General features: G+C 40.4%; 3 protein-coding genes across 10 annotated transcripts in view; 2 read left to right on the top strand and 1 right to left on the bottom strand.

Moving 5' to 3' along the window:
- LOC136437320 (centrosomal protein of 135 kDa-like) overlaps positions 1–16126 on the top strand; it is a 32103-nt gene extending 15977 nt beyond the window's left edge. For 6 of the 8 annotated variants that reach the window (XM_066431859.1, XM_066431862.1, XM_066431864.1 and 3 more), the window contains 20 exons: positions 270–400; positions 943–1083; positions 1306–1434; positions 1863–2018; positions 2608–2781; positions 3186–3263; positions 3398–3549; positions 4572–4687; positions 5184–5338; positions 5652–5707; positions 6078–6246; positions 6914–7024; positions 7579–7764; positions 8177–8200; positions 8584–8793; positions 9273–9475; positions 10624–10728; positions 11608–11878; positions 12884–12938; positions 14891–16126. In XM_066431859.1, the coding sequence (XP_066287956.1) occupies positions 270–400; positions 943–1083; positions 1306–1434; positions 1863–2018; positions 2608–2781; positions 3186–3263; positions 3398–3549; positions 4572–4687; positions 5184–5338; positions 5652–5707; positions 6078–6246; positions 6914–7024; positions 7579–7764; positions 8177–8200; positions 8584–8793; positions 9273–9475; positions 10624–10728; positions 11608–11878; positions 12884–12938; positions 14891–14916 (2648 nt within the window). In that variant the 3' untranslated portion in view covers positions 14917–16126. The remainder of the gene's footprint in view (positions 1–269; positions 401–942; positions 1084–1305; positions 1435–1862; positions 2019–2607; positions 2782–3185; positions 3264–3397; positions 3550–4571; positions 4688–5183; positions 5339–5651; positions 5708–6077; positions 6247–6913; positions 7025–7578; positions 7765–8176; positions 8201–8583; positions 8794–9272; positions 9476–10623; positions 10729–11607; positions 11879–12883; positions 12939–14890) is intronic. The other 2 variants (XM_066431860.1, XM_066431861.1) reach the window with 2 other exon arrangements.
- Positions 16127–16240: 114 nt separating this feature from the next.
- On the bottom strand, positions 16241–21797 carry LOC136437350 (MIT domain-containing protein 1-like). Its single transcript, XM_066431916.1, is given in 7 exon segments — positions 16241–16920; positions 17462–17522; positions 18038–18153; positions 18900–18986; positions 19315–19451; positions 20013–20114; positions 21550–21797. Coding segments are annotated over 7 exon segments (759 nt in total). The 5' UTR covers positions 21689–21797; the 3' UTR covers positions 16241–16803.
- A 232-nt stretch (positions 21798–22029) lies between these two features.
- On the top strand, positions 22030–26176 carry LOC136437348 (spermatogenesis-associated protein 4-like). Its single transcript, XM_066431914.1, has 8 exons — positions 22030–22261; positions 22642–22771; positions 23169–23287; positions 23482–23578; positions 23734–23802; positions 24226–24286; positions 24814–24918; positions 25390–26176. Exons 1-8 carry the CDS (start codon positions 22161–22163, stop codon positions 25533–25535), a joined length of 828 nt encoding a protein of 275 aa, XP_066288011.1. The 5' UTR covers positions 22030–22160; the 3' UTR covers positions 25536–26176.
- The last annotated feature ends 1396 nt before the right edge of the window (positions 26177–27572 follow it).

The raw sequence follows: 27572 nt of genomic DNA, 5'->3' as shown, positions 1-27572 counted from the left end.
GTGGTTGGGATTTGGTTTGCAAAGTTGGCTAGAACTCTTTTGAAAGTCAACTGCACAGCCGACTTTTTTTATCTGGTTCAAGAAAGTTGGGGATAAGAGAGTATGGAAAGGAGGAAGTCGGCAGTTGTTGTGACCTGAGTCATGGCCTGGTTGGGACTTTGTGTCATTCACAGGAGGGAAATATCCTGTACTTGCTGGAAAATGTTGCCATTTTAGTAGGATGTGTATCTGGTAAGCATTATTGTTGACATCTGTTGCATGTTCCACAGAGAAAGAGCTGGTGCTGGAGCTGGAGAGACTGCGAGACATGTCTGTCCGACACAAGAGAGACAAGTCTCCCTCCCGACTAGACAACTTCATCAAGAGTCTGGAGGAGGAGAGGGATTATTACAAACAGGAGGTGAGCTGCATCTCTTACTACTTTCAACAATGGTCCTAGAGATTTATAAGCATTCGTTGCCACCAAGGCATCCTCACTAGATACAAAAAGATATGCCAGGGTGTTGAAATCATCGGAAATTACATATCTCTGTATGTTTCCTATATTTCTAAAGTCAAGTCATCATTTTTGATGTCCTGCATTGTAGATGCAGTGCTGGGACATTATTTCATTGGGTCATTCTGTTAAGTATACTTTAAAAATTATGGATGAGTGATATGCAAGGATAAGAGTTATTCTTGTTAGTTTTGAGCTTCCTTTGCAATTTGTGACTCAACTTTGCCAGCTTAAGTTAGCAAAATAAGAGGTATCATCAGACATTAGTACATGAGAACTTTCATTCTTAGCAAAAAGGATGCAACATTGCAACTCTTGCAAGTTATATTTGAAATCTGTATATGTCACGGTATCTAATCTAAGACTGGTAGAACTAACAGTTCTAGCACTAAAGTAACAGTAGAGAACTGTTGTTGCACGGTACTGATTTACTTGTTTACTTCTAGGTGGATGTTCTACAGAATATGTTGAAGAAAAGATCAGGGAGCCCGGCTAAAACACCGACCTCCACACCAACCAAGGGAAGTTCCATCAAGGGCACTCCAACCAAGGGCACGCCTACTAAGGGAACAGGGGTGGACAGAAAGGTAGGACAGTTCACTGACAGGTCCATTAACTGTGAAATTGAATCTGTGCATCAATTAACTAATCCATAAACAATAATAAAGCAAGCTTAAGAAAACCTCCTCCTTATTTGCATACAAATTGTCTTATTATGTATTATGAAATTTGGCATATGACCCATAGCAGGGAGTAAGTTTGTTGCTGTAACAGGTCTAAGTCTGTTTTTGTTCAACACGAAAATCTAGACGGCTGCTCATTATGAAACCATCTTGCGAGTACTGGAGGATGAGCGTGACTTCTACAAACGTGAATATGAGATGTTGCGTGCCTTACGGCGATCACCCACCAAGGGGTCTCCACCAACCAGAGATAGGGTATTGTTTTCAGTCCATTTTGATACACATGAATGATTTGACTGCATTATTCATGAAAGGTTCGAGAACGAAATACTAGCACATGTACATGATACAAGCATCTATCATCACATATGTAAGGAGCTACTTGTAGTGTCATGAATGCTTTGTAGAAAAGTATGGAAATTTTGCTGACAGTCAACATAGGGTAATCATGGCATGGAAATATGCCAAGATATCAGTACATAGATGTACATACCAAAGATTGTTAACAATCTAACTTATTGTCTGATACTTCTTGCACTGCCTTCATACCTCTTTTTCGTAATTCGTACCGAGATGGCCACCATTGTGCAACTGACTTCCCTGATTTAGCGTAATGCATAGTGGGCCCTTCTGAATTAAGTTTAAAGCGTTGTCAAGCGTTTATGGCTTCATATTGTCTCCAGTCCGTAGATGACATGACGGAGATTAGCCGCTTGCGGCAGGAACGTGACGAGCTGCAGTCCATGCTGGACAAGTTTGAGCGTCACATGGCCGAGATTCAGTCCAATGTCAAGGTGCTGACCCAGGAGAGGGACAAGACGAGTATGCTGTATCAGCAGGTGGACAGACAAGTTCATGATCATGGTGACAGGGCTGCAATGCACCCATGTCCTGCTAGGTGGCACTTAGTAACTGTCTTAGTTCTGACTATGCTGCTAAATAATTCAATTAATTTGGGGGATGAAATTTTGTGGTAGGTGTGGCAAATTTTCATGGTGTTTTAAGTTTTTTGAGCAATATTGTAACACAAAAAAACATACCTGCAGTGTCATTATTTTGCAGAGCGGTGATAGCTGCAAAACTAAACCCACTGCAAACATTTCAAGATTTACAGTACTTGAATCAGAAACCAAGTCATAATTCAAAAGAAAGTTAACTTGTTTCTAGCATTATAAATGGACATCAGGTATCAATCCTGCAAGACTGGTTTAATGTTTATTTTGTAATTCCGCCAACTCTACAAATCTGTAATTATGTTGTCTCCACCTGTTATAGGCACAGGCATAACTGCAGCCAAATACAAATCTACCACTACTGTACAGTGTCTCCACTCAAGTGGTACTGGAGAGACACCTAGCAGGAGGTTCTGAACTGCAGATTTGTCCTCATCTTCTTTTCAAGCGCTTATGTTGTCTCAACCCGTTATAGGCCCAGGAAGAGATCAACCGTCTGAGGCGAGACGCTGTTCGTTCACCAAAGTCTCCCAAAGCCACGCTGGCAGCTCAGTCCATCCTGCGTCGGGTGGAGAACGAACGCGATGACGCCATGGCAGATCTACGCAGAATGGCCACAGAACGAGACAGTCTCAGGGAAAGACTAAAGGTCAGAATTCTTGTTTCATGTCAACACAGTATATACTTGTCAATATTGAATGAGTTTTTCTTGCCTTGCTTGAATTAAAACCTATTTATGATATAACTGCCAAAAGTGAAATGTGTGTTCAAAACTAACAATATATATTTTTTCATTTTCAAACATTTTGTGTACATTGTATATCTAATGGAGGTAAAACTGCCAATAAAGTTGTATAATTCAGATTCCTTTCAAGATTTTTTATCAATGTTTGGACCTAGTAAGAGGCCTGGATCTACATGTAACTTTGATCTCTGGGAAAACTTGTCTTTTTGAAAAAAAAGAGTAATGAATCTGTCAGTGGTACTTTGTATCTAAATCATGAGCAAGAGAATTGTGAATGGAAAATAAAGGAAATGGTCTCTGTTTTACAGATATCTACAGAAACTGCACTAACAGACAGAGCTCGACTAGAACAGAGAATAGAGGACCAAGAGGGCCAACTGTACACAGTAAGTTGCTTCTGACTCCACTACAATATCCTACTTTTTATCTTAGAGGATTTTATTTACTTAGAAAAAGCTGGCAGAGATACTTTCAACATTCAAATACAGGTGTGTAAAAAGGTGTTATGTTACCTGTACAGTTAGACCAGGAGCGTGCTGACCTGCAGGGCAGGGTGACCTCCATGAGGGACATGATTAACACTCTGGAGGACCAGGTCAAGTCTCTCACCATGAAGGTGGCATCTACCGAGGAGGAGGCCTCACAACAGAAGGCCACAGCCACGCAGATGAGGTACTGATATCCTGTCTTTCCAACTTGTCTGGAAACCTTACTGAAATACTCATCAGTTATCTTGTTAAAAACACTTCCATCTGCAGTGTTCGAAATAACCACCTGCAGTCTGCAATTTGCAGAAAGATTTTCAAGATTGCAGAAGAAAAACTAAACAATCTGCAATTTTGCAGAATAAAAAAAATTGAAATTTGATCTTTTCCATGGGCAGTGGCTGTGATTTTTGTCACAGGTTGTGTGGTCTAATTACGCATCAGAACACTTTTCCCGTTATTTCCCCCGCAAGGATATACATTTGTAATGTCCTTTTCCCTACTTATCAGAACTGAAATTTTAGAAAAAGGTATTTGATTTGCTGGTAAAAATTAAAGAGTGAGAGAAAATACATGTACAGCAATGTTGCAAAGCTAGATATGATGTAAATATAGACAATATTAGGTTGAGAAGATTGTAGTATGGGGGGCTTGTGTATTTGCAGAAAATATTTTCAAATTGCAGAACAAAACTTTGACATTCTGCAATATTGCAGAACACTGGAAAAAAGCATTTCTACCACTGCATCTGGAATGATCACCTGCTGCTGTTAAATGTGTACAAATCAGGTGTATGGTGTGCTATACTACAGGGTGACTAGACTCGTTGGCTGATACAGATCCAGAATTATGTAAAATTGAGTGTAGAAAAAAGGCGACGTGTTTCATGATAAAGTAACCCTTAGAATCAGGAGCATATTCGCCCTTGCAAATTCTAAATCCATGTCTCAAAATTTGCTAGCTGTCACTGAATTGATCACTTGATGGATTTCATATCTGATCTAAACACCTGATATTTACATGTACCATCCCTGGCCAGACAGCCCTTGGATTTGAAGCAAATTCATTTTCTTTCTGTACATATACAACACCAATGTGGACAAAGAAAAAATAGGTGTGACAAATACTTTCCAAGCTAAATTCCAAAGTTGCATGATAATTTGATTGTGTGCCACTAAGTAACAAAGTTGTATGATACCCTGTGAGCAGGCTGTTGGCAGAGCAGACTGAAGCCTCTCTGGAGGACTGTCAGCGGCGCCTCACCAGGAAGGTGGGGGAACTGCAGCAGGCTGAGGAGAGAGGGCATTCACAGGCAGAGAGAATTGGTAGGTTACCTACACACAGGCACACACACAGTTACCCTTACGTCAAGGACATTTTCGCCCATGATAGCATGTGTGCTATTTGTGCTTGTTTACAAAATATGAAATTAGGGGATGATACTGTAAATACATTTCAGTTAGCGGTGGTTTATGTTCGCAGTATTTGCGGCAACCTCTTCAATGGGATCCTAAAGCTACTGCAAAAATGCTTGTTCTGTCTTCCACCCGCCTGTTTCAACAATGACCTCAGAACCACCACAAACTCTCCATTTTCTCCCTACTGTAAAATTAAATCACCTCAAACTTGAATACATCTACAGTAATAGGTTAAGACTACCATTGTACATTGGGAATCACATTAGCACACACAGTCAGACACATTGCCACGCAGATAGAGTAAGACGGACAGGCACAGAAGGCACTGAAGAATCAAAAGACAATACTTCACCCCTGTGGTGGGATGAGCACTAATCTGAACCCATGTCCTCACCCCCCACAGATGACCTGACCCGTGTCACTGCTAACCTGAAGGATGAGATCGCCCAGCTGAGAGGAGCGGTCAGTTCGCTGGACCGCGAGAAGGACGGCCTGCAGATGAACGTAGACGAGAAGACTGAGAGGGTGGTAGGGCTGGAGGAGAATGTCGTCAATAAGGTCAGAGCTGAAACTTGTGCACAACATTTTGTGGGCCTGTATTACCTGATGATATATGTACAACACAATGTATGTCCACAAACTCCAAATACCGTATTTAATAGAGGTCTGAGATTTTAGTGTTAGTGTTTCAAATTACATATTTAACACAACTTTTGTTAGGAAAGATGTTTAAGAGCAATACATTTTGTGCTCATAAGTTAGGTTTGATTTATGAATAAGTCACAAACAAGCTAAACTAATAAACTTATTGGGTTACGGTTGTTTATGTGATAACCCAAGTGACACCATTATTCTGTCTTTTTTTTTTCAGGAGAAATTGATTGCTGAACTCAGGTTGAATGTTGGAGAATTAGAAACAAGACTAGAGTGAGTATAATTTGTCTTTGAATATGGAACAGACAATATAAGAGGAATCTGCAATCCAAAATGGAAAGGGAACTTTCAGTTTATGATCAGGGACTTCTTGCTGCATGTGACTGTATCATTTCTTTTATTGATGATACATGTACACGCTTTTCCAATAGTCAGTATCAAAAGCAATTCAGTCAGGATGCAGACTTTACATTATGCAAAATGTAATCGTTTCCTTGTAAGGCAAGTTGGCCTGTCAAATTGTTTGACTGTGAAGTCTGATACTACTTCTCTTTTTTCTAGATATGAAAGATTCTAAGTTTTGCCTTAACACATTTGTCTTGCGATTGAATATCACTAAGACTTGTGTCTCCATCCTCCCCAGCCGTGCCAATGATCTCGTCAGTAATAAGGAGAGAGAAATCCGCAGTCTTCGCCGGCAGCTAGACGGGACGACAGAGGAGCTCGGGGAGGTGAGCCGTGGTCGGGAGGTGGCCCTGAGGGAGAACAGGAGACTACAGGAGGACCTGGGCACCATGACCAAGGAGAACCAGGTAAACCAGTTCTTATATGTACATTCAATCATTTATGTGCTAAATAGTTGTGTCTTCATATACCAGACTTATCAACCCAGGTTATAGATGTGTTCAATTTTTTTTTCCTTGAAGTAATCGTAGAGTGGCATCTTCATTTGATGTCTTAAACAACGCTTGTAGCTAGATATGCAAAGGACAGTTTGCTCATTGAAAGTGTAACCAACTGCTGCCGCAGCACATGCCTGCGAAGCTTATTACGTTGAAGAGCGGTTATACCAGCCAAACAGATACATTGACACAGATTAACAGATACTTCCAGCTGAAAAAAGGCTTGCAATTTTTCAGGGGGAAAACTCTGGCAAGTATGCCAGAATTTGAGCTCACAATTTTGCAATCTATACAAATTTAAGTGAGAAATGGAAAAGACCAGTAAGCTGTTTCAAAACATACCGGATGCATACAGTTTGTTACTGCCCTTAGAATGTAATTACTGCCAACATTTCCACACCTGAACATTGTATAAAAGATAGCTAGAGTTTCTCAAAAGTATCAATTCTAAAAGCATCTGAATTCCCAGTTTGTACAAGAAGGCCATCCCCTACAGGCGCCACACTTGCTGTCTGGCCAACCAGTTTTCATGTCGTACACACAGTGCTAACCGTGTGCACTTATTTCCTGGATACAGGCTGTACATCAAGACCTGGACGAGACTATGTCAGACAGAGGGCGTCTCAAACAACAGGTGCAGGACTACATCGCAGAGGTCTCCAGGTGTGAGGACCTCTTGGCAGCTAAGGTAAGATTACTCCTATGTCTGTTGATTACTACTTTGTTATATTATTGTGAATGTGTTATTCCTTCAGTTTATGTTAAGTTATCCTTTTTTTATTCTGATTTGTTATGATTTTGTAAGGGCTCCTTTAGAAATCAGTTACTCAGTTAACTGAAGAGACCCTTAAGATCTATGAATAACTAAATGGTGTATCAGATCTATTGTAGAGTTGAACTCATACTAGCAACCATTACAGTAGGGGCATCTTCATTCAGTAACTTTATACAACGCTTGCAGCTAGATGTGCAAAGTTTAGGTGTGACATGTTGTTCAGTGTAATATACTAGTAACCAGCTGCTGCTACGCCGCATGCCTGCAAAATTGGTGTGTTACGCGGAAAGGCTGTTGTACTGGCTATATAGATGCAGATACTGTATACTAAGTAGACTAATTCTTTTTTTCTGCTGGTCCAGTTGTAGCATAAAAATTGCCAGCAGTCCCAGCATTTTCTAGCTTACTTGTATTGAGAATATACGACAGGAAACAAAAATGGGACCTGTTTTGTGCTGTGTGTTTAGGACCGTGAGATAGCGGACCTGTTGGATAATTACCGTAAAGCGAGTACGCAGGCGGAGAGGTGGGAGATGGAGGCCCACCAGCACCATGGTGAGTCCAGTAACACCAAGCTGGAGCTGATGTCTCGTGAGTCGGAGGTGCGGAGGCTACGGGAGAAGGTAGACAGTCAGGAGAGGGAGATACAGGAGGTAAGACTGTCCACATATTATACAGTACATTAAACACTGTCATATATAGAAATAGTATAATAATTCTCATTTTCATCAAAGTCAAGATTCGTACCAGATGGTGTATCATAAGTGCAACCCCCATCTCCATTTCAATAGCCGTTGGGCCGCATAACTTTGTGCAATCACTGCAGCAGCAAGCTCGCTGGTAGTGTTGTGTGTACCATACTCTTTCCCAAATGCTGAATGCTAAGAAGAGAAAGCAGTATGTACATTGTACCATATCTTAAAGTTTTGGGTATTACTCAGCCTGGTAATGTATTTGTTGAGCAATTTAGTTTAAAATTGTGTACAAATATGTGCTAAGAAAAAGTAAAATTTCTACAAATGTGTTGATGGAATGTCTGTATTTTCCACCAATGCTTACACCAAGGATTGCAGTACTGAGAGAGACTGTGTAAGTGAATGGTGTATTTGATATATTGCGTACCAAGCTTGTTCTATATAATATGCTTATGTAGACAGTGTAGCTAAGCTCATATGCCAGATTGATGCCAGTGTACATGAATGTTTGTGCCTTAACCCTTCTCGAGGTTGTGTGAGTGTATGAGTTGGATACCATCTACATACAGGTACATGTACATGTTTGTACTGTACACCAGTTGGCCATCTACATACGTATACATTGTCTGTACTGTACACCTGTTGCCAATCTACATACATGTACATTGTCTGTACTGTACACCTGTTGCCAATCTACATACATGTACATTGCCTGTTACTGTACACCTGTTGCCAATCTACAGACATAACCATGTTTGTACTCTACACCTGTTGCAGCACCTGGCAGCCCAGCAGGCATATGAGCTGCAGGTGTCGAACCTGACGGTGTCCATGCAGACTCTCGAGGAGGACATTCGCCAGGTCGAGGAGGAGAAGGGCGCACTCGGCACGGACCTGTCGTCTGTCCGCGACCTGTGTGTCAAACTGGACACAACCAAGGAGGCGTTGTCTAGACAGCTCACTCAGAAGAGTGTGGACTCTGAACAGGTACGGCATGTGTAACCCAGTTAGGGTATGTTTGACCCAGGTAGAGCATTTGTAAAACAATGTAGGACATGTGTCATCTGGGTAGGGCATGTAAGACCCAGGTAAGGCATGTGTGAGCCGGGTAGGGCATGTGTGAGCCAGGTAGGGCATGTGTAAAACTATGTAGGACATCTGTGACCTGTGTAGGGCATGTGTGACCCAGGTAGGGCATACAACATGTATGTGAGCCGGGCAAGGCATGTGTGAGCCAGGTAGGGCATGCGTGGGCCGGGTAGGACAATAGTCACATGTGTGCATGAGCCAGGTAGGGCATGTGTGACGCCGGATTATATGTAATGATCACCAAGCAATGCCTAGGAACCAAAGTTATATGACGACATTCTAGAATATTTCACAGAGGTTTGAGGTTTCGAAAACTTGTTGCACAGTAAAAAAATTTCCAATTTCGGTATGAAGACTTCTTTTTGTCAATCTTACAGGCCAAAACAGCATTAGAGGAGCTACGAAGAGAAGCAGACTTGCTTCGTAGCCAAGTGACCAGTGAACGTGCGTCCGTACGCAACCTGGAAGGTCTGCTGTCCACCAACCGAGAGCGGGAGTTTGCCTCCCAGCTGACGGAGCAGGAGCAGCGCTCCGAGATCCAACTGCTGAAGGACCGACTGACACTGGCAGAGAGCAAGACGTAAGAACCAACCAGAACCTTAGACATGTCCGCTGTGGGGAACAGTCATGCCAAATCTTTGTTTGTTTGTTTGTTTACCATAACCAGTAAACCACCTTTAAACACACCAGTTTTGCACAGTAGGTACAAACTGCAAAGACTGCACAGATTTTTTTGATCCACTCATACCAGGATGGATCCCTACTCTTTTTGGGTGTAGTGTTTTTTTTTAATGTGCTTGAGGTGTGGTTCTCCTCAAACAAGGGCCCTCCGTCTTTAAGCTTTACATCCCATCTGAGAGGGCATCCCTGACCAAAGCAATGTACTCATTTTCACTTGAGTCAAGTGAAGAAATTGGTGTAGAGTGCAAGGGCAAAACATTGGGGCCTGCTAGGAATTCAAACTCAAAACCTTTTATCTAAAACCACCCTGTTGTAAGTGATTGGGCCCACTAGTACTGTTAGTGGAATCTTACCATCACTGTAATACAAAATAAATCAAGCAACTGGTTAAATTTTCTAAAGAGTCAGACATTTCAGAGAGCATAACTGTCTTTTATCATTCTTAGAATGAGTCTGAAGGCAAGCGTAACTAGTGTATAGATGAGTATTTGAACTGAGTTATTGAAGAAAATCAAGTAGCGCCTGTTGTACTAGCGAGGCTCAGTCTTACGCAGCTTGTACTTACTGTACAAAACCGGTGAAAAAGCAAGTTCATCAGATATCCAAAACAAACAACAACAGCAAGTTTGAGATCAGCTAGACAACAGCTGGAAAATGTAGCAAACTTGAAGGACAGATGGTTTGAACCCTGTGGCAGCTGTACATGTACGGGTTCCCCAGGCAAGTTTGAGGTGTCTGGTTGTGTTTTATGTGTTGCTGCTGTTACATGTAATGTCTGTTCTCTCAAGTAGCAGACATATAAGGGTATGGCAAGCTGTACGAGGTACCAGCTCAGGACAAGGTTATCTGTTCAGTGTCTGATAATATATGAATCATGATTGTACGTAATGTAAAGTTACATGTATGTACGTAATGTAAAGTTACATTTATTTATGTAATACATGTATAGTTACATGTTTTTAGTTCCAAGCACCAAATCACTGGTAATACATTTCATAATCATGCATTTTACTAAACCTCCAAGTTGTTGTGAATGATTGTGTTCAGTCAGAGCCAGCAGCGGGAGATCACAACTCTGCGTACACGGGCAGCCCAGCTGGAGTCCGACCTGGAGAGAACCAAGAGGAATCTTACAGCAGACAGGTTTGAGAAGTACGTCAGAGTCAAACAACCAATAGAAATTAGGTACCCGGTGTGACAGTTGTAGCATGCAGTTGTAGCTCTTCAATTAGCTAAACTGGATTGAGGTCATTTTCTTGCTTTTTTTCACAGGCCAGAATGTACCCACTCACACTGGCAGTTATAATCTGGCCTGGGGTATAGTCTAGCTAGCCTCTCGGCCATCCTGCTTAGCTTTCCATGGCTCACATACTCCCCATTAACCTGGTTATACTAGGGTGATATTTCCAAACTATGTCAAGAAATATACACATTCAAATTATACCAATGACAATTTTTTTTATATTCCATCTTTATTGTCATACTTTTCATTCCTGCAAACTGCCGGGGCCGGGCGCTGTGTTTGGAAATGTCACCTGTGCATTAGCAGCTAGTATTGGAGCCACGGGAGACTACCTAGGATGGCCCCCAGGCTATATTCTGGCCTGGACAGCCCTTGTCAAAGGGATGCATTGTGTCTCTATGCGACGTTGTAAAACTGCCAACATTGTAGGAAGTGGAAAGTGGCCTCCAGATAGATTTTGAGGGAAGATTATATATCACATGACTATAAGTGGTGGTAAAATGCAAATCTGACAGGATAGTTCATATTTGCCAACCAACGACAGCAGTTGATAATTCAATAAGCAAGAATCCCACACTGTGCAAATTTGACAAATTAACCATCAGTCCCTGTTAACCTTCTCCCTGCTGCCTAACGGTGACTCTAGATCTGTACCCAATAGAGAATGGGGTGCCAAATGGCTACTTCAGTGTGCTAAAGGTTAAGCAACAACAGTCTCAGTTTAATCTGTTCCTGATGAACTCAATGACAATAGTTTTAATTTTGAATGTGTCTGTTTGTTTGTACAGAGAGCGAGCGTACCAGGAGCTGAGGCGGCGTGGGTTCTCGCCATCCCGGATCTCCCCACCGACAGACACCTCCGGTCACTACTCACGGTCCCCCTACAGACGGTCCACCAGTCCACGCAGATCAAGCCCCCCTAGGAGCATATTAAAGTCGCCTGACAGGTCAAGAACAAGGTCCCCTGATAGGTCCATCACAAGGTCTCCCCTCACGCTTTCGTTTGGAGACCCTGATGACAGGTCAGGAGCCATATCACCACTAGCCACAGACAGAGATGTAAGTACGACTGTCAACATGTAACCCTAAACCAGGTAAAGGAAACCCTTGTCTGCTTATGATGAAATGTAATGTTCACTACACTTGTACTGACCCTTTTTTCTGGATGCCTGCATGAATCTACTCTTAATTTCCTAAAATGCAACCTGCACCTGTCAAGTCATTATTCAAAAGGATAATGATATCCAAAAGGAATGATTGTACACACGTATTTCATTTTTCCTTCAGTCTTTACCCGTACATTGTTTCTCCTCCACTCACCTGCTGATATTTGAAAGGACGTCACCTGCAAGAAAATCACAATGGTTTGAACATTGATGGAGGGTTATATAGTTTAATCTCCAAGCAGATCCAAGGAAGTTTTCGTTGCCACCCAAGCGACGAAAACTTCCTTTGCCAGTTGGATGCGGTCTTATAGCCACTGAAAGATCTGCTTGGAGATTATGCTCAGAACTGTGAGTTCTCCCGATTCATACTGACCGATGCTCACCACTTTCTGATTATATATTCCAGTACCTGACAAATGGCGCAAAGGGCTGTTGTGCCCAAATATTTCAGCATAGAATTATTTTCCTCTTAGTAGGGAAAGTCATCAACTACGATGTGCAAAGAATTTTTGTCTCATCTGCTTTTGCACAAGTGTGCAACATATCTGAGGCCCAATGTTTGTAATGGAGACAGTGGACTCCGCTGATATGTTTACGATGAGTGTTCAATAAGCTCTTGGTGTCACCCAAAAACAAGGAACACAACGCAAATTTTGAAATGGACATTAATTAATATAAAGAATGAAGCCTGTTCAAAAGTGCATTACCTGCAAAGTAATGATCACAATTTGTTGAGTTTTGGTGGACATACATTAAAGGCTTCACACTTCATGACTTGATACCCCAAAATTTCAGTGTGCCCCTTGTTTCTGGTTGAGGCTGAGAACTTATTAGACACCCCTGGTATAAACATGTGTATGCTGTGAGGTGATGTCCTCTCTGGTGTGTTTTGTGTCAGATGGAGGGGGCAGACTACCAGTTAGAGGGGGAGGAAGGGCAGGACCGGGATCGGAGTGAGTGCAGCTGTATTATCTCTCATGCATGTGTCTGGGTGGAGCCTGGTATCCACACCTATCATAGCTGCCCAGTCTCCTTCAGCCTCTCCGCTATCTGTGAAAGAGACTCTACAGCTATAATAGGTTTGGATACCAGGCTAGTCAGGGTGTGGTCAGGCAAGGAACGGTGGACATGGTCACGCATTTAAAAAGGAGGAGTGGGATAGAAACTCTACAGTAAACTGCCAGGTCTCAGTCTGTAACTGACTGCAGTGATCTTCACATGGTGGAGGTTTGGCTAAAACATTGCACTGCCACCCGTCTAGTTCTAGCCTTCAAATTACTTTTAAATGAAATGTATAAAGTTAACACAGAGATAAGAAACTGGAGTATGGTAGAACAATGCATATATTCATAAGAGGCAACAAGTAGAATAAGATATTGTAACACACCTTGAAGTTTTTATGGTCTTTAAACTTTTGACTATTCTATAGAGGCTATATGTGAAAACCAGTGTGGTAAAAGGATGGACTGTAGACTAGTCCTGCATATAAACTGTATTCCTTTGTTTCGTAATGTTTAGAAATTATTAGAATCAAAACTTTTTTTCCAAATGCCATTGTGGTATTCTCAAATAAATCACTTTAAAGCCATTTCTCTCTTCCTGTGATGTACCATACACAATACTTGAACATTAAAACCTTTTTCAGCTTAAGACTTGCCATGAACATGTAGGCTGAGCTTTGATGTCATTTCTCAATAAAAACTGGGTGTTTTTCAAAATACATGTACATGAATTTTCCCATTGTCCTTGCCTGACCATTCCCAAGTTCAGTAATGTAGAGATGCTCCTCTCTTCACTCCATAAGGTTGCCTTTCTGTTGCATGTCACCTTGGAAACATTTTGTAGGAAGGACAGTTTGATTGCATTGCTCTGAATCATTCTCTGACATTATTGACAAAATACACTCAGTCTGTAATCACTAATGGATCTTTATGCCTGTCATTTTGCTGTAAAACATCGTTGACTCTGAAAGTTATCTGAACGTACCTTGGAAAACCAACATAAGATGTGTATTCTAGAAGATGTGAACAAACTGTCTTTGTAGTGGTGGACAAGCCATTTGTAAACTGTTCATCATATCTTTATCTTACACATTTACATGTGCTGTACGGTACCCTTGCCTGTTGCTGCAGCATGCTCATTTTCCAACAGTATTCTAACCAATCTTTTCAATTTTCTTTCTAGTTTCATAGTGTTGTCTTGCTCTGAACTGATCATCTATTAGAATCCTTAACTCAAGAAAGTCACTGTTTTCTGTCCAGTTTGTAGAAGCTACATGCAGAGACATAGTTGATGTTAGAAAGATTCCTTTTATACTAATTCTGATTTAGACATGTATATAGTATAACATATTTGTTAGCTAGATGGAACTAACAGCACTGTTTCCATTTGATGTCGTTTAGACTCTGAGGGTTGTAAGAATACGGAGTGTAGAGTGGGCGCCATTGCCGAATTACAAAAAAAGTTTTATCACATGGTTGAACATTAATACATTCAAGTCATTCACACAAAAAATTTCATCACATACTTAAACATTTACATTCAAGTCATTTAGTGCCACAATAATGTAGCCCATATGGTCAGCAGAAATTATGTCTCGTTAATGTTAGATGGCATTTGGGTTTGGCGTTTCGTGATGAATCAATATTTGTGAAAAGATTATAGATTACAAGTAGAATGTATTCAGCATTTGCCCTGACACCATTTCAAATGGTTACCTTAACCTTTAGCACTCTAAAGTAGCTGTTTGGCACCCAATTCCCTATGGGTTACAGTTAGGCAGCAGGGAGAAGGTTTAGATTTACCTTACAGTGAGGTGGCAAGGTCAATTGATTGCATCATCAATACTGCATCGTATAATTGTCAAAGCTTTTTTCACATATTTTCCTTTCTTGATTTTTTTCAGGAGGATCATCTGGCTCCGAGACGTAGAGTGGACTTTCTGCAGTAAAACGTTGCAACAGTGAACAGTCCGTCCAACTGCCACCAACCAACCAAGCAGTTACTGTATCAGTCGCACTCATAGTCCAGCTTTTCTGGTCCATAGCTGAATTGCCTACTGTCTATCCTTTGTCTTGTATCTTGCTCATATCAGTTCTGTTATGTAGCCATGGATGACAATGATGTGACACTCGAATAAGTCAACTCAACTCCACATGTTAGGGGGTAACAAGGTTTGAAACTTGTGGTAACAGATCAAATTTCAAATTACGCTTTCACCTTACAACACTGGCTGGGGATTGTCATTCATTGTATGAACTACAAGCTCAACATGGTGCTACAGAAGATGTAACTCTGAAGATGTCACAGTGTTTCAAGTCTTGTTGCCTGACATGAAATGGACACTAGATACTGCACTACAGTTATAACTACCTCTTTGTAAACCACTTCCTTCACAAAACCATGTTTCTGACTTACTGGTAGGACAGTTCCTGTGTTGTTTTCTGTATTATAGATAGAAGTATTTTATGTAATACACAGACCATTCAATCACATTACTATGTGTAAATATTACAGAAATTGCAGTCTTGGTCCCATTACTTTGTACCACTAAGTTATGATAATTACATGTTTGCATTCAAGTATCAATTTTCTGTGCAAAATTTAAGTCTCCAAACTGATCAGATTTATACAGAATTGCACAATTCTTCCAAAGTTTTTATTTTGATTGCAATTTATATTTTATACATAGTACATGTATACTGTCACCCAGGGTGGTTTCACGTGGTAGGATCCTGAGGACAATTGAGTGTTTTTACTGTTGTGTAAGAGTTACTGTAAAGATGTTTTGACCTCTCCACAAATGGATTTCCAATGACAATTCAATTTCAAGAACAATAGTTACTGTAGGAGTTTTCCATGAGTATCAGAGATGGCCATATCAGTATCCACTGTTAGAAATAGCCAGTTTTAGAACATAGTGTTTGCATTTTTTGCTACAGCCATAACTAATGGCCACTGTCTATGTTTCTGAGAATTGTTATGATTATTGAAAACATTCTTCCTGTTGTAATCCATTGGAATTGTGTGATGGCATGCACCAAACTTTACCACATCCATTGTGTGGAGGAATACTGAAAAGGATCTTTATATTTTGTCTGAAGAGTTATCAAGATGATTCAATAAAAATAGTTCAATCTTACATGTTTCTTGCAACTTCTTTATCTATTGGGTGTAAACGTCATGTAGGGATATTCCTGTGGCTCAACTGGTAAAGTTATTCATTGTAGAAATACATGTATGACAAACCCAAAACTAATTTTCTTGAATATGCATTTAATGCTGTAGTTTTCTTTGCGACAATACCCAGGTCTACCAGATACCACGAAGCTATGAATTACAAAAATTCTAAAGTTATCATAGCATGTAATATAATTATAAATCACGTTTATAAGGCAAGCATGGGGTTTAAATGAAGTTCCTATTATTTACAACTATTACGATACAAGTTACGTAAAAAAAGTTGAGATAAAGCATGCTTTTTCTATTTGGTGATGTTTCTATAATCCATGATTATATCATAGTATTTGTCCCTTCCAGATGCTATGAAATTAAATGTGAATTTTCCACCATGCTGGGAGAAATTGTTTTTTTTATTACAGAAACTACATGATTCATTCACCATAAGACATTTGCACTTCCCTGACTTCTGGATGTACAAAGCAGTTAAAAGCAACATATGAAGAAATTGGGGCAAATATAGATATCAAACAACAGATATCAAAGTTTGTATTGAATTGTAGTTAAGGGCAAGGTTTTCCACATATTTCTGTGATAGACAAAGACACATATGTACATGTATCAAGACCGTCCAAGAAACTAGGATGAGACATCTCCATGCATGGAAGTCTTGAGATGTTTGTTGTGAAAGATGTCCACAGTTGTCTCATGACACTCTCGTAAGTCATAGTCACAGAAACCGATCTGGAACGGGCTCTGTAGAGAACAGCAAGTTTACAACTGTTAGTTGTGTGTTGCTACATGTTGTATACTTTATGTGGTATTTTGTACATGTACGCCAAAAATAGTTACTCCACTATCTTTAGTCAGTGACATGTACTTTTGTACATGACAGAGATCACTAATTCTTAGTTTAAAGTCAATCCGTTGATCTAAAGTGACATGAATCAAAGTTCTGACTGTCTTTTAGGCAAATATTCACATGCACAGAAAAGTTCAGACTATCTCTACTGCCAGAATCAGTATTTTAACAGGATCCCAATCTCTACCAAGTCCTACATATGTGGTGCATGTACTTTTCTAAAGTCTGACAACAATAACTTATCCCATTATTATAAAGTTATCCATCTTAAAATAAGTCATAGCATACCTGCAAAAATATGTTGCAACAAATGACAATTGTATCAGCTCATCTACATCTGTACATGCAAGATTCTGATGCTATGAAAATGCCCGACAGCTAACTAACTAAAGGTGTGTGAATTCATCACTGTGTAGCTGTGGCAGTACAGTTTACCTTTGTTGGTTTGAAGATGTCCAGTCCTCTTCCTATCTTGATTATCCAGCCATTACTAAATCTTTCAGAAAAAATACAGAAGCCCTGTTTTGTTTCTGATTTACATGTTATACCGGTACACATTGATATTTGGAGACAAACCCAATCTACATTGTCTAGTACATTTCAGGAAGATATACATTGACATTTTACACTACCTGTTGAGTGAAAATCATGCAAAGATGCGGTAGAACTGTTCATGTCTCAGTAAACTTATCAAGTGACTGAATGTCTCTGTAACTCCACAAACACTGGTACCAGCAAGGTCAATTTAGGCCTAACAGCTTCCCTTTGGTGCTGCAGCCAAACCTCCTGTTTCTGTGTTGAATTTCTTTGCCATCATGATCAGTCTAATCCCTTCCATCAGTGTTATCTTTTGCCAGTTTTCTCCCTCTTCCTTACTGTTACCTCCCCTTGTACCCCTCCCCTCAATGTTGAGTACTTGAAATTCTATTTAGCTTTGGTTCCAGTGTCGGTGGAGTTGTTCCCACATTGCTTACAGTCAAGTCTTCAGCAGAGCACAGTAAAGATGCTGACCTGATTTCCCTGTCATGTAATGTTGAGGAGTACTGCACGTCCAGGGTGACGCCGTACTTGTTCAGGCTCTCTCTCAGTTCCCTCAGCCTGCCTTGCTGTTCCTCTAACCGTGGACCCTACAAAACACATCAGGGACCGGCCTGTAGTTCTGCTTAACTACAGGACAACATTGCTACTAGTATACTGTCATAATACAGTCAAAACTGCCCAAGAGGACCACTCAGGGGACCAATAAGGTTTATGTGGACAGGTGGTCACTGCAGACAAGATTCTAAAGCGTGTGTCAATGGGAAACTACTGTAAATGCATTTAAGTTCACATGGTTTTTATTTTGCGCTAATTAAGGCAAAAATGGAGCTAGTGTTTGCGGTGGTTTTAAGTTTGCGGCAGCGCTATGGCCATATACTGCTACAGTATTGAACAAAACATATTTGCGATGGCTTTAATTTTTGTGTTGAAATGGTCGCCGCGAAAACCGCGAACATAAAACCACCACAAACATTTCTGCATTTACAATTGTATCTAAGGGACCAGCAAAAAGTGGTCACATTGTCCAGGTGGACTGTATGTATATAGAGATGGTCATTTCACATTTCTTGTCATTCTTTATGTCCAAAAGATTAGGTAGCATACTCGGATAATTTGCCAAAGCTCTGTACCTACACTTGAACCTGAATGTTTCGCTTCAAAGCTTTATAAATATATCATATCCTCCAGCAGAATTATAATGCCACCAGTGTTTTACAAAATTACCATCAATTTTGGAACTATGCTTTACACAAAACTACCAACAAGGAAGGCATTATCAACATACCCATTGGCATAAAATTGCCCCTACTGTAAGTATTGTTCATTGTCCTACCTCCTCTTCTCCTGTAGTGAGATGTATCCTCTGAACCTGGCAGTCAGACTTCACAAGTAACTCACAAAACCTCAGGAAATTCATTATCTGCAAAATAAGATGGGAATCTGTCAGGGCATTGGAAGTATTACCCAGCGGAATAAACTTGGACAAACATGGATAAATCCAAGCTATTGACAGATGTGGGATAATGCCATCAAAGTAGAAATAATCTTTATTTTTTCTAAGTAACTTTATTCAGAAAATATAATTCAGAACTGATTTGCTTTATTAACATTAGCATAATGAAATACTGGTGGTATGATTCAACAACGAATAAATTGCATATACAGTTATACTGTAGTATTTCTAGTATAGGAACCCAATTTTATCCACAATATCATCTTGCAGATGCACTGCGGAACTCCAATCTTACCTGGTGTTTTGACCTAATGTAGGGGTCATCCACCCATACCTCTGCCAGGGTCTTGTCCATATATGGTCTGAAGAGTCTGTCATAACTGTAACCTACTGAACCAGCAGCGATGTGGATTTGTTCATGGTACTTCCCAGCTGAAATAAGAAATTCAATACAAAACTTAGCAATACACCACAAGGTAAGATTTCCACTCTTCCAAACACTACTAAATATCTTGACAATCTAATTTAATTATGATAACTTGGCAGGCCATGCACCCCAAACTGAAGTTATGACAAAACCCTTGCCGACTTACCTCAGTGCAGGGCTATACCATTGCTGTAGCTGTGTTGTGGTACTACTTCACACCAAAAGACTGAAGTATAGCTTTTGGTTTGTCTGTGTGTGTGTGTGTGTGTGTTTATGTGTGTCTACATTTGTGTGTGTGTGTGTGTACATGCGTACATGTGTGTTTGTGTGGACAGATATGCATAGATCAGAGATGACTGTCAGATGTTTATGTCCTTTGGTACGTGGTAGTGGTCTATTCAGTCTACTACGTAGTACACACATCTACCATGCATATGAACAAACTAGTAACTCTCACTGAAGTAACCTGGTATGTACTTGTAAGTAAATTTAAAAATGCCATAACATACCAATCAGCTGTGAACATTTCACCTGACTGTAAACTCTACTCTAACAGGTTTTCTCACCTTCTTTTTCCAGTTGAACATGTTTCTAAATTTCCTCTGCCCTGTCCATGTACTCTCGTATCCGCTCTCTGTACCTGGTCTTTTTAGCCTCATCTGTTGTTGCTGTAGAAGGGTTAAAATGGTGGTTACAATAGTGACAGTTTTCATTTTTGCTTTTCAAAGCACTTGGACTGGAGGGTTTCCTATTTTTTGAACACCCTGTCAATAGTACAAAAAAGTTTTCTAGTTGGCAGGAATATCTTGTCAATAGTGAAAAAAAAAGATAACGGGGGCCGCCCGAACCTCGCACGCGCCCGAACATCGCACGGGTTTTTTACTGATCTTATTTTGCATAAGAACGCCGTGTTTGTGTCCAATGACTATGCTGATAAGGAAGGTAAATAACCCAAGTTCATGCACAAAATTGTCATTTACATTCAAAACATATGTGTACATATTCATTTCTTGTTTTGTCGAAAAGTAGTATTTTGACATTAATGATGGCAACGCTGAGTAGAGGGTCACTGCGTAGCTAGACGGCCCGGCACCTAAATATACGACCTGTGCCAAGCAGCTGATACATAAGTCACACAGCTATCATACACATGAGAAAAATAATTTCATAAAACACTAAAAATTTGGGTCTTTAAGTGTTTGTTGAGAAGAAAACCGACCAAAGAAAAACAACGTAAACATTGCTGTCGTCTGACGACGTTGTTTTCCCGCCATTTTTTTGGACCGCGATGGTGGCGGGACGATTCAACGCACAGCTTTGTTACGCTCTAACATGTGATTGGTACCGTCTATGAAAAGGAAACTGAATACAGAGATGGCGAAGATGTTTCCCAATAAGTAGACGGAGTATTGTTGATGTAAGCGGTGTCGTTTTTTCGTAATGATTTCGTAAGTCGGGCCGCATTCAATACGTACGTCGGGCCGCGTAGTAGCCTATTTCCCGTGGGAACATGAGCTGGGATGCGCTAGATATAGCCCTTCTCACATGACGTTAGAAGTGCACACAGTCAAAATTTTCCGGTCAAAAGAAAGCTAGAATATAGCAGACTTCAAGCCTAATTTACATTTCCCTAACTTCATCACTAACTTCCGAAGAGAGCAAAATTACCAAAGCGTACGAAGTTAGGCACACTATCTGGCGTAGCACTAAATCAGAAGGTACATTCGTGAAAATGTCTCACAGCGTCTTCCGCATGTAACGCGGAGCATGAAGGGCCCATGAACAGTATGAATACATTTCTTGTCCAAGTATGGTCTTTAGATGAATGTGTTCAAAATTCATTCATTAAAACCTGACCACTCTCTGGCAACCAGCAATGGAGCGCCGTGAGTTCCAGCGCGTAAAAAAACGTCCGAATATTGGGCACCCCCCGTTACTTAACGTTAACAGGCAGGAACATTCTGTCAACAGACAACAGTGCAAATTCGTATTGACAGGAACATACTGTCAACAGTGCACAAAATTCTTATTGACAGGAACATACTGTCAAATAAAGTACAAACATATTCTTATTGACAGGAACAAAGACATGAGCCGACGCACCCTTTAAAACATCGAGTAGAAGTTGTATCCCCTCCTGATAGCAGACCAGTGCCTCGGGCAGGCGGGCGGTCCCGTCCAGCTCTACCGCCCGCCGCAGCACACTGGTGGCCGAACTCTCCATCCCGGCCAGTTTAGACATCCTGTACTTACTCAACTGTCGTCACCATGCCCAGAAATTATTTTGGAGTAAAAGCTTCGAAAGACGTTTGAATGAATGGCTCTCCATGTTTCAGGAAACTCTAAAGGTCAAAGTTTGCATGTCAAAGTTGTAGGGACTATTACAATTACGATATGGGTTGCCAAAACTTTATTTTAGATTCTATCTGTAGTTGGCTCTAGCTCAGTTTTGATTACTTCAAAGGCATAATCTATCAAATAATATATCTACAAAGATCGGATTTTATGAAAAAGATTACTTGATAAAATGTGATGACAATAAAATAATGAAAATACCCCCTTTGACATTATGGTAGCTTCTACGGTTGCCAAGGAGAAAAAGTTGACAGCGCGTAAACAGTACATTGTCCCATCGGCTGTATATCTGTTGTTTTAGAGGCTCATTTATTCCTACCAGTCGTTAGGGGATCACAACGAGGTATTGACACGCCAAGATGTCCTTCCAACACGCGCCAAAGAAGGCAGGGCTTCCCAGAGAGGTCCTGAAGTGGCTACAAAGTTTGGATTTAACGTACTCAGTCAAGAATGTCAGAAGGTGAGACAACATAAATATGTTACCACGGCAAATTAAGATATTGACATGGCGAGGGTTCGGGTGCTATCACAAACAATCCCCTTTATTTTATATCACGTTTAATGAAGAGCGCGTCTTTGTTGGATTGAAGGTAGCAACAGTGGTGTGGGTGAAGTTGATTTGATCAAGAGCTCAAAATGGGCCTTTTATCATCTTCTGGATACAAATCATTAACCGAATATTACGACATCAATATAAGTAATAAGGATATTTGAAACTGTTTGATGAATATATTGGTATATAACATGCTGCAATATGACACAAGTGATAAGATATTGAATGGTTTGTTTCATCATCGAATGAAAAGGGTGCATCAATATATATTATCCATCTTATTTCAGGGATTTCTCCAATGGTTTTCTGGTTGCGGAGATTTTCTCCTGGTATTACCCCCAGTCCATCCAGATGCACTCCTACGACAACGGAACATCCTTACCCACCAAACTGGGCAACTGGTCCCAGCTGGAGAGGGTGAGCAGCTGTCTCATGTTACAGTCTTATCAAATTAATCTATAAATTTATTTACTTTCACAGTGGTTGTATTCACTGATAGGAGGAAAAAGGAGGTTTTCACAATGTGTTGAATTTGCGGTTGAAACAATTCTATAGTACAGTGGTTATACAGCAGTCTAGATAATTCATATGAGCATATTTTTCAGTGCTTTTGATAAACATTGCAACGTTAACTGCAGAAGCACAGCAAAACTCAGTTACATTTTTGTAACTCAACATATGCAGTGCCATTTACTTGAGTTCTTCAGTGTACTATCCATCTACGGTTTTATTATATATGCTTATAGTGGTTTATAGGAAATTATTCTGTATGAAGAGATATGCATAATAGGAAATCTTGATTTTTCTGTTTCAGGTATTTGTAAAGCACAGCCTGGACATTCCCAAGGAGCTGATAGATGGAACGATCCACAGCAAACCCGGGGCCGCAGAACTCCTGGTACAGCAGACGTACACCATCCTCACCAACAGAATGTAAGTTTTACGTGATCTTTTAAAAACAAGTTCATAGTCAAAGTTCATAGTTCTTGCAAAGCTTGAAAGACATTATTATCATTGAGACTGGCAAAGATGCAAATGAAAGTTCTACCATTCATACCTTCACCAACAATCCATGTAACATATAACCTTACATGCATATGCACTGTTTTCCTTTCCATTCATTGCAGAGTGAAGAATTTGCCTTCTGAGCAGGAGCAGATTGACTTCACAGACAGAAGCTACCAGCTTACCCTGCCCATGCATGCTAGGTCAACAGTTTCACAGGTAAATAACAATTTGCATATCTCTCCAACTCCATATTCATGCTTTGTTTTCTTCATCTTTCATTGAATACATGTTACTTGTGCAAAAAACACCCTTGATGCAAATGTGTTTCTAATGTGAACACCAGATGTATAATTATATGTTTTTTCTTATAGGCATTGAAAAATAATCTGAAGATCACAGAGTTCATGACTGACCCGAATGTGATCACCTGTCAAGAAAAGGTATGTTTAGATATGCTTTCAGACATGTCTTGGCTCACTAGAGTTCCATTTTGCATATGATTCTACTTTTTATTCCAGTTACAATTATAATTCAACCACAATTATAATTCAACCACAAAAATGCTGATAACCTGCTAGATTTCCAGCAGCATTTACATATAATAGTCTTGAGCATCTGAGTTTTATTCAGAACAATTCATTGACAGCAAGATGAATGTATCACAACTACAACAAAAACAAATTCTGTAACTTTGCATTTGAGCTAAGGTTTCTAGACACATTTGTAGTTTGCTGTCACTATGATTGTCAAAGGTGGGCACATGGTTTATCCAGTACCCATTGGTGAAATGGTGATTGCTAATGTTTTCTCGTTCTCCTATCTGCAAAGTGATGATCCTAATGATGTTGTCTTGTCCTCCTCAGGCTCAACAGCTCATCCATAAACACCAGCAGCACAGGGTGCAGGAGAGGGTGGAGGATCCAGGTAGGGTTGTTCATCCTCAAGGACTTAGATACAGGAAGGACACTCTATATAATGTCCTTGGATACAGAAAATCTCCCCCAGAGTCTTATGTACAAACTTTAAGAGCATCTTCAAGAGTCAGCTGATGTGTTATCAGACTGATATTTTAGATCATTGTTGATATCAACAATATGTATTTCCTACCATAATTGGAAATGAGTCTGTCAATTATCACCTTCTTGCTATACATGTGTCTTCTAGAAAGTACATGTATGTAAGTAGCACTGTTCATTGTCATTTCATTAAGGTAACACAGGCAGAGTCCTTTATTGTCACAGTCAGTGGTGAAACTAGGTCATCAAAGAATCTTGATACTACACAAAGACTCTTTGATACAGGTACACTTGTACTGTACCTGTATGTGATCTCTTAGTCAACCCTGTTCATTCAATTTTTTGCTCTAACACTTTATGTATCATCATCATTGCTGCTTGACAGTACCTACAATGTAATTGAGCCTATTGCTTTATCACCTCTCTCCTTTGCAGTCCGTTTTGACATCCAACCCAGCATAGGTGAACTTGCTGTCCGCATTGCACCAGTAGAGTCCACCCAGCCAGCAGTGGAGTATTCAGGGCTGCAGCCACCTAAAGGTAAGGGTGTTCAACTTTGGTCTGTGTAGGAAGCAAAGATTGATTGTTTATAGATAGCCCCAGTCCTTGATCACAAAACATTGGACACATGCAGGTCAGGCATATAAGAAACAGATGAGGATTGGGACCAAGGCTCTCACTCATCAAAGGACTTCCTTAAGACTATTTGAAAATCTTATAAGATGGCCAACAATTCTGAGATGTTCACAGAAAAAATTGTAACACTTGGACCCGGTTCATACCAGGATTTGCAAATCGGGATTTGCCCAGTTATGGGATAGATCTACAGGATAGAATGGCAAAATGGTCAGATCAGGACTTTGAGACACATACATGTAGATGTGTTGTTAGATTTCTGGATATGAATATTGCCTAAAGTTTGCTTTATGTTTAAGACCGTCTCCTCCTATCTATTGTTAGTGTACAAGCATGTAATGTACTTAATTTTTCCTTTCTTTCTTTCAACAAAAGTGCCCCAACCACCGCCCAAATCTCTGGAACCAGTGCCCAGCAGAACAGTGGCCTTTAAGGAGATCAGTGTTAGTCAGATGGGGAAGCCCACACTAGTCAGGCCAGGAGTGAAGGAAGACGTTAAAACTGTCCTTCTTCAACACTAACACTAGTATGAAAACTTGTATATTGTGTCAAAATGACAAAATATGTCAAAAAGGCTCTTATGTAATGTTTCAACATAATTGCTGTAAGTTGTAACTAATGACTTTGAGCACCTTTTTCTGAAAAGAAAGCTTCAATGCCAGTGTTTTAGACTTTTGTCCATAAAAATGTTGTTAGAGAACAGGAAAACTGTATTCCCACATCACAGTTCTTCAGTTGAGATTTTCATCCAGCAACAAATGTTTTTCCAAGAACAGACATGAAAGTGCTGTGTAGAAATCATTGCTTTGTCAAATACAGGGTGACATTTCTGTCAGAGACCACCTTGAATATGCTATAAAGCCAACCACTCTCGTTGATTATTGTTTTTGAACAGTCATACATGTTCACATTCAGCTTTTACCCAGTGACATATATAGTTCCATTGGGTTAATTGCTTTTAGCTGCTGTTGCTAGATACAATTAAAAATATATTGAGGAAGTTTTGTCCTTGATACGTATGGTTTTTAGTAAACCCATTAATTCATGAAATCTTGTGGCAAATGTAGGTGGCAGAGATGGGTTGTTTCTATCAAGCTGCTCACATAGACAGTTATTGCTACTGAATGTATACAAGAGTCTTAATAAAGAACATTTCACATTCTCCCTGTGGCATGAACTCTTTCCATTTTTTTCAGCAGGGTGTGTTATGATGGACATTACTAACTCATAGTTACATAGTTTACCAATTGTTAGTACATTGTACATGTATGTAACGTTAACGTTAACGTTAGGGCGTAAGATCCACTGGAGGTTCAGGGTTAGAATGAAAAATGTTGGGAGAAATTTACCCGAATGAGTGGTATGGATTGAGTTTAGGAAGGGTTTACATCTGCAGGGAGGGGAAGTTGTCAGAGTGCTAGACTCACAACATCATGTCAGGGTTTACTGGTAAAAGAGATAGGGGATAGAGATGCAATCGATGTTGTACTCATTGACATATGGCAAAGACAGGATGGTAAACTCTATGCTGCTCCACTCCCAATATGGTGACTTAACACTATATCTGCCTTATCTGACTCTAAATGTACGTAAGAGTCAAGACAAGGGTGGGTCAGATATTTTCTGTAACACACAAAACCCTTTTACAGCCTCCATCTGTGGTAAGCTGCTCCGATGTAGGAATTCCAGCTGAGGCCTGGAAACAGGTACAGTTCAATTTGTACAAGAACGTCAACAGGAAATAACTGTATTTGCGCAAGACAATAGTGGAATGCAGTGCTCGAACACCGTTATTATAAAGTCACATGCAGTACACTGTCACACGGTTTGCCGCTGAGAGGTTTGTTGGCCTTCTGTACCTCCTGTAGAGCTGTAACAGTTGTACCGGGGTCTATCAAGGACGAAAAACCTGCAGCCGAAACTAAAGCAAATAATCGTCACTTTCTTACATTTTATTACCGTCCTTAAGCATAGAGCGGAAAATAATTCCATCCCTGAGGCGTACCAAACATAACTGCCGTGCCTGTCCATGGTGCTGAACTGGCTTAACGTTACATGTTATAATACGTGTTTTACATGGATGCGTTTGTAATGAAGCTACAGGAAATGCACCACCATAAGGCACAATTCATAACTCTAGATCATGTAAAACAATTGCCAACAACTTCACTACACACAATCCCTGTTTATGGTAATCACAAACTGCACCACAAGAGCCACTCTCCAGCTGCAAGCGAACGACTGCACCACTAGCACTTAAAACTGCCCAGGGCTGTGCACGCGTCCGACCTCGCGCGTGGACTTTTTACCTGCCAATTTCTTCAGTTACAAACAAGCTTTCATCAGTTTGACGCTTGGAATCAGTTGGACTGGCTCAAAGGGAATTTCCCAACGCTAAAACACAGGTTCATGTAGCCGTTTACTTCGGGGTAGGCGCTCTTTTAGGGTAGTACACTCTGAGTGATATACAAGTATGATACTGGAGTGGAAATGACGGGAATTGATACTTGCGGCACGTGGAAGTTAATTGAAGTTGAACATCGTCAAACATAAATTGT

The sequence above is a fragment of the Branchiostoma lanceolatum genome, chromosome 6, assembly GCF_035083965.1.
Source record: "Branchiostoma lanceolatum isolate klBraLanc5 chromosome 6, klBraLanc5.hap2, whole genome shotgun sequence".
NCBI lineage: Eukaryota > Metazoa > Chordata > Leptocardii > Amphioxiformes > Branchiostomatidae > Branchiostoma > Branchiostoma lanceolatum.
The sequence above is the reverse complement of the archived record's forward strand: the minus strand, read 5'-3'. Positions and strand labels throughout refer to the sequence as shown.

What these genes read in the sequence shown, in the direction of transcription:
- LOC136437348 (XM_066431914.1), top strand. Translation starts at nt 22,161, where the DNA reads ATGTCCTTCCAACACGCGCCAAAGAAGGCAGGGCTTCCCAGAGAGGTC. An exon ending in ACTGGTCCCAGCTGGAGAGG is followed by an intron (nt 22,772 to 23,168) that starts GTGAGCAGCTGT and finishes TTTCTGTTTCAG; the next exon opens with GTATTTGTAAAGCACAGCCT. An exon ending in TGATCACCTGTCAAGAAAAG is followed by an intron (nt 23,803 to 24,225) that starts GTATGTTTAGAT and finishes TGTCCTCCTCAG; the next exon opens with GCTCAACAGCTCATCCATAA.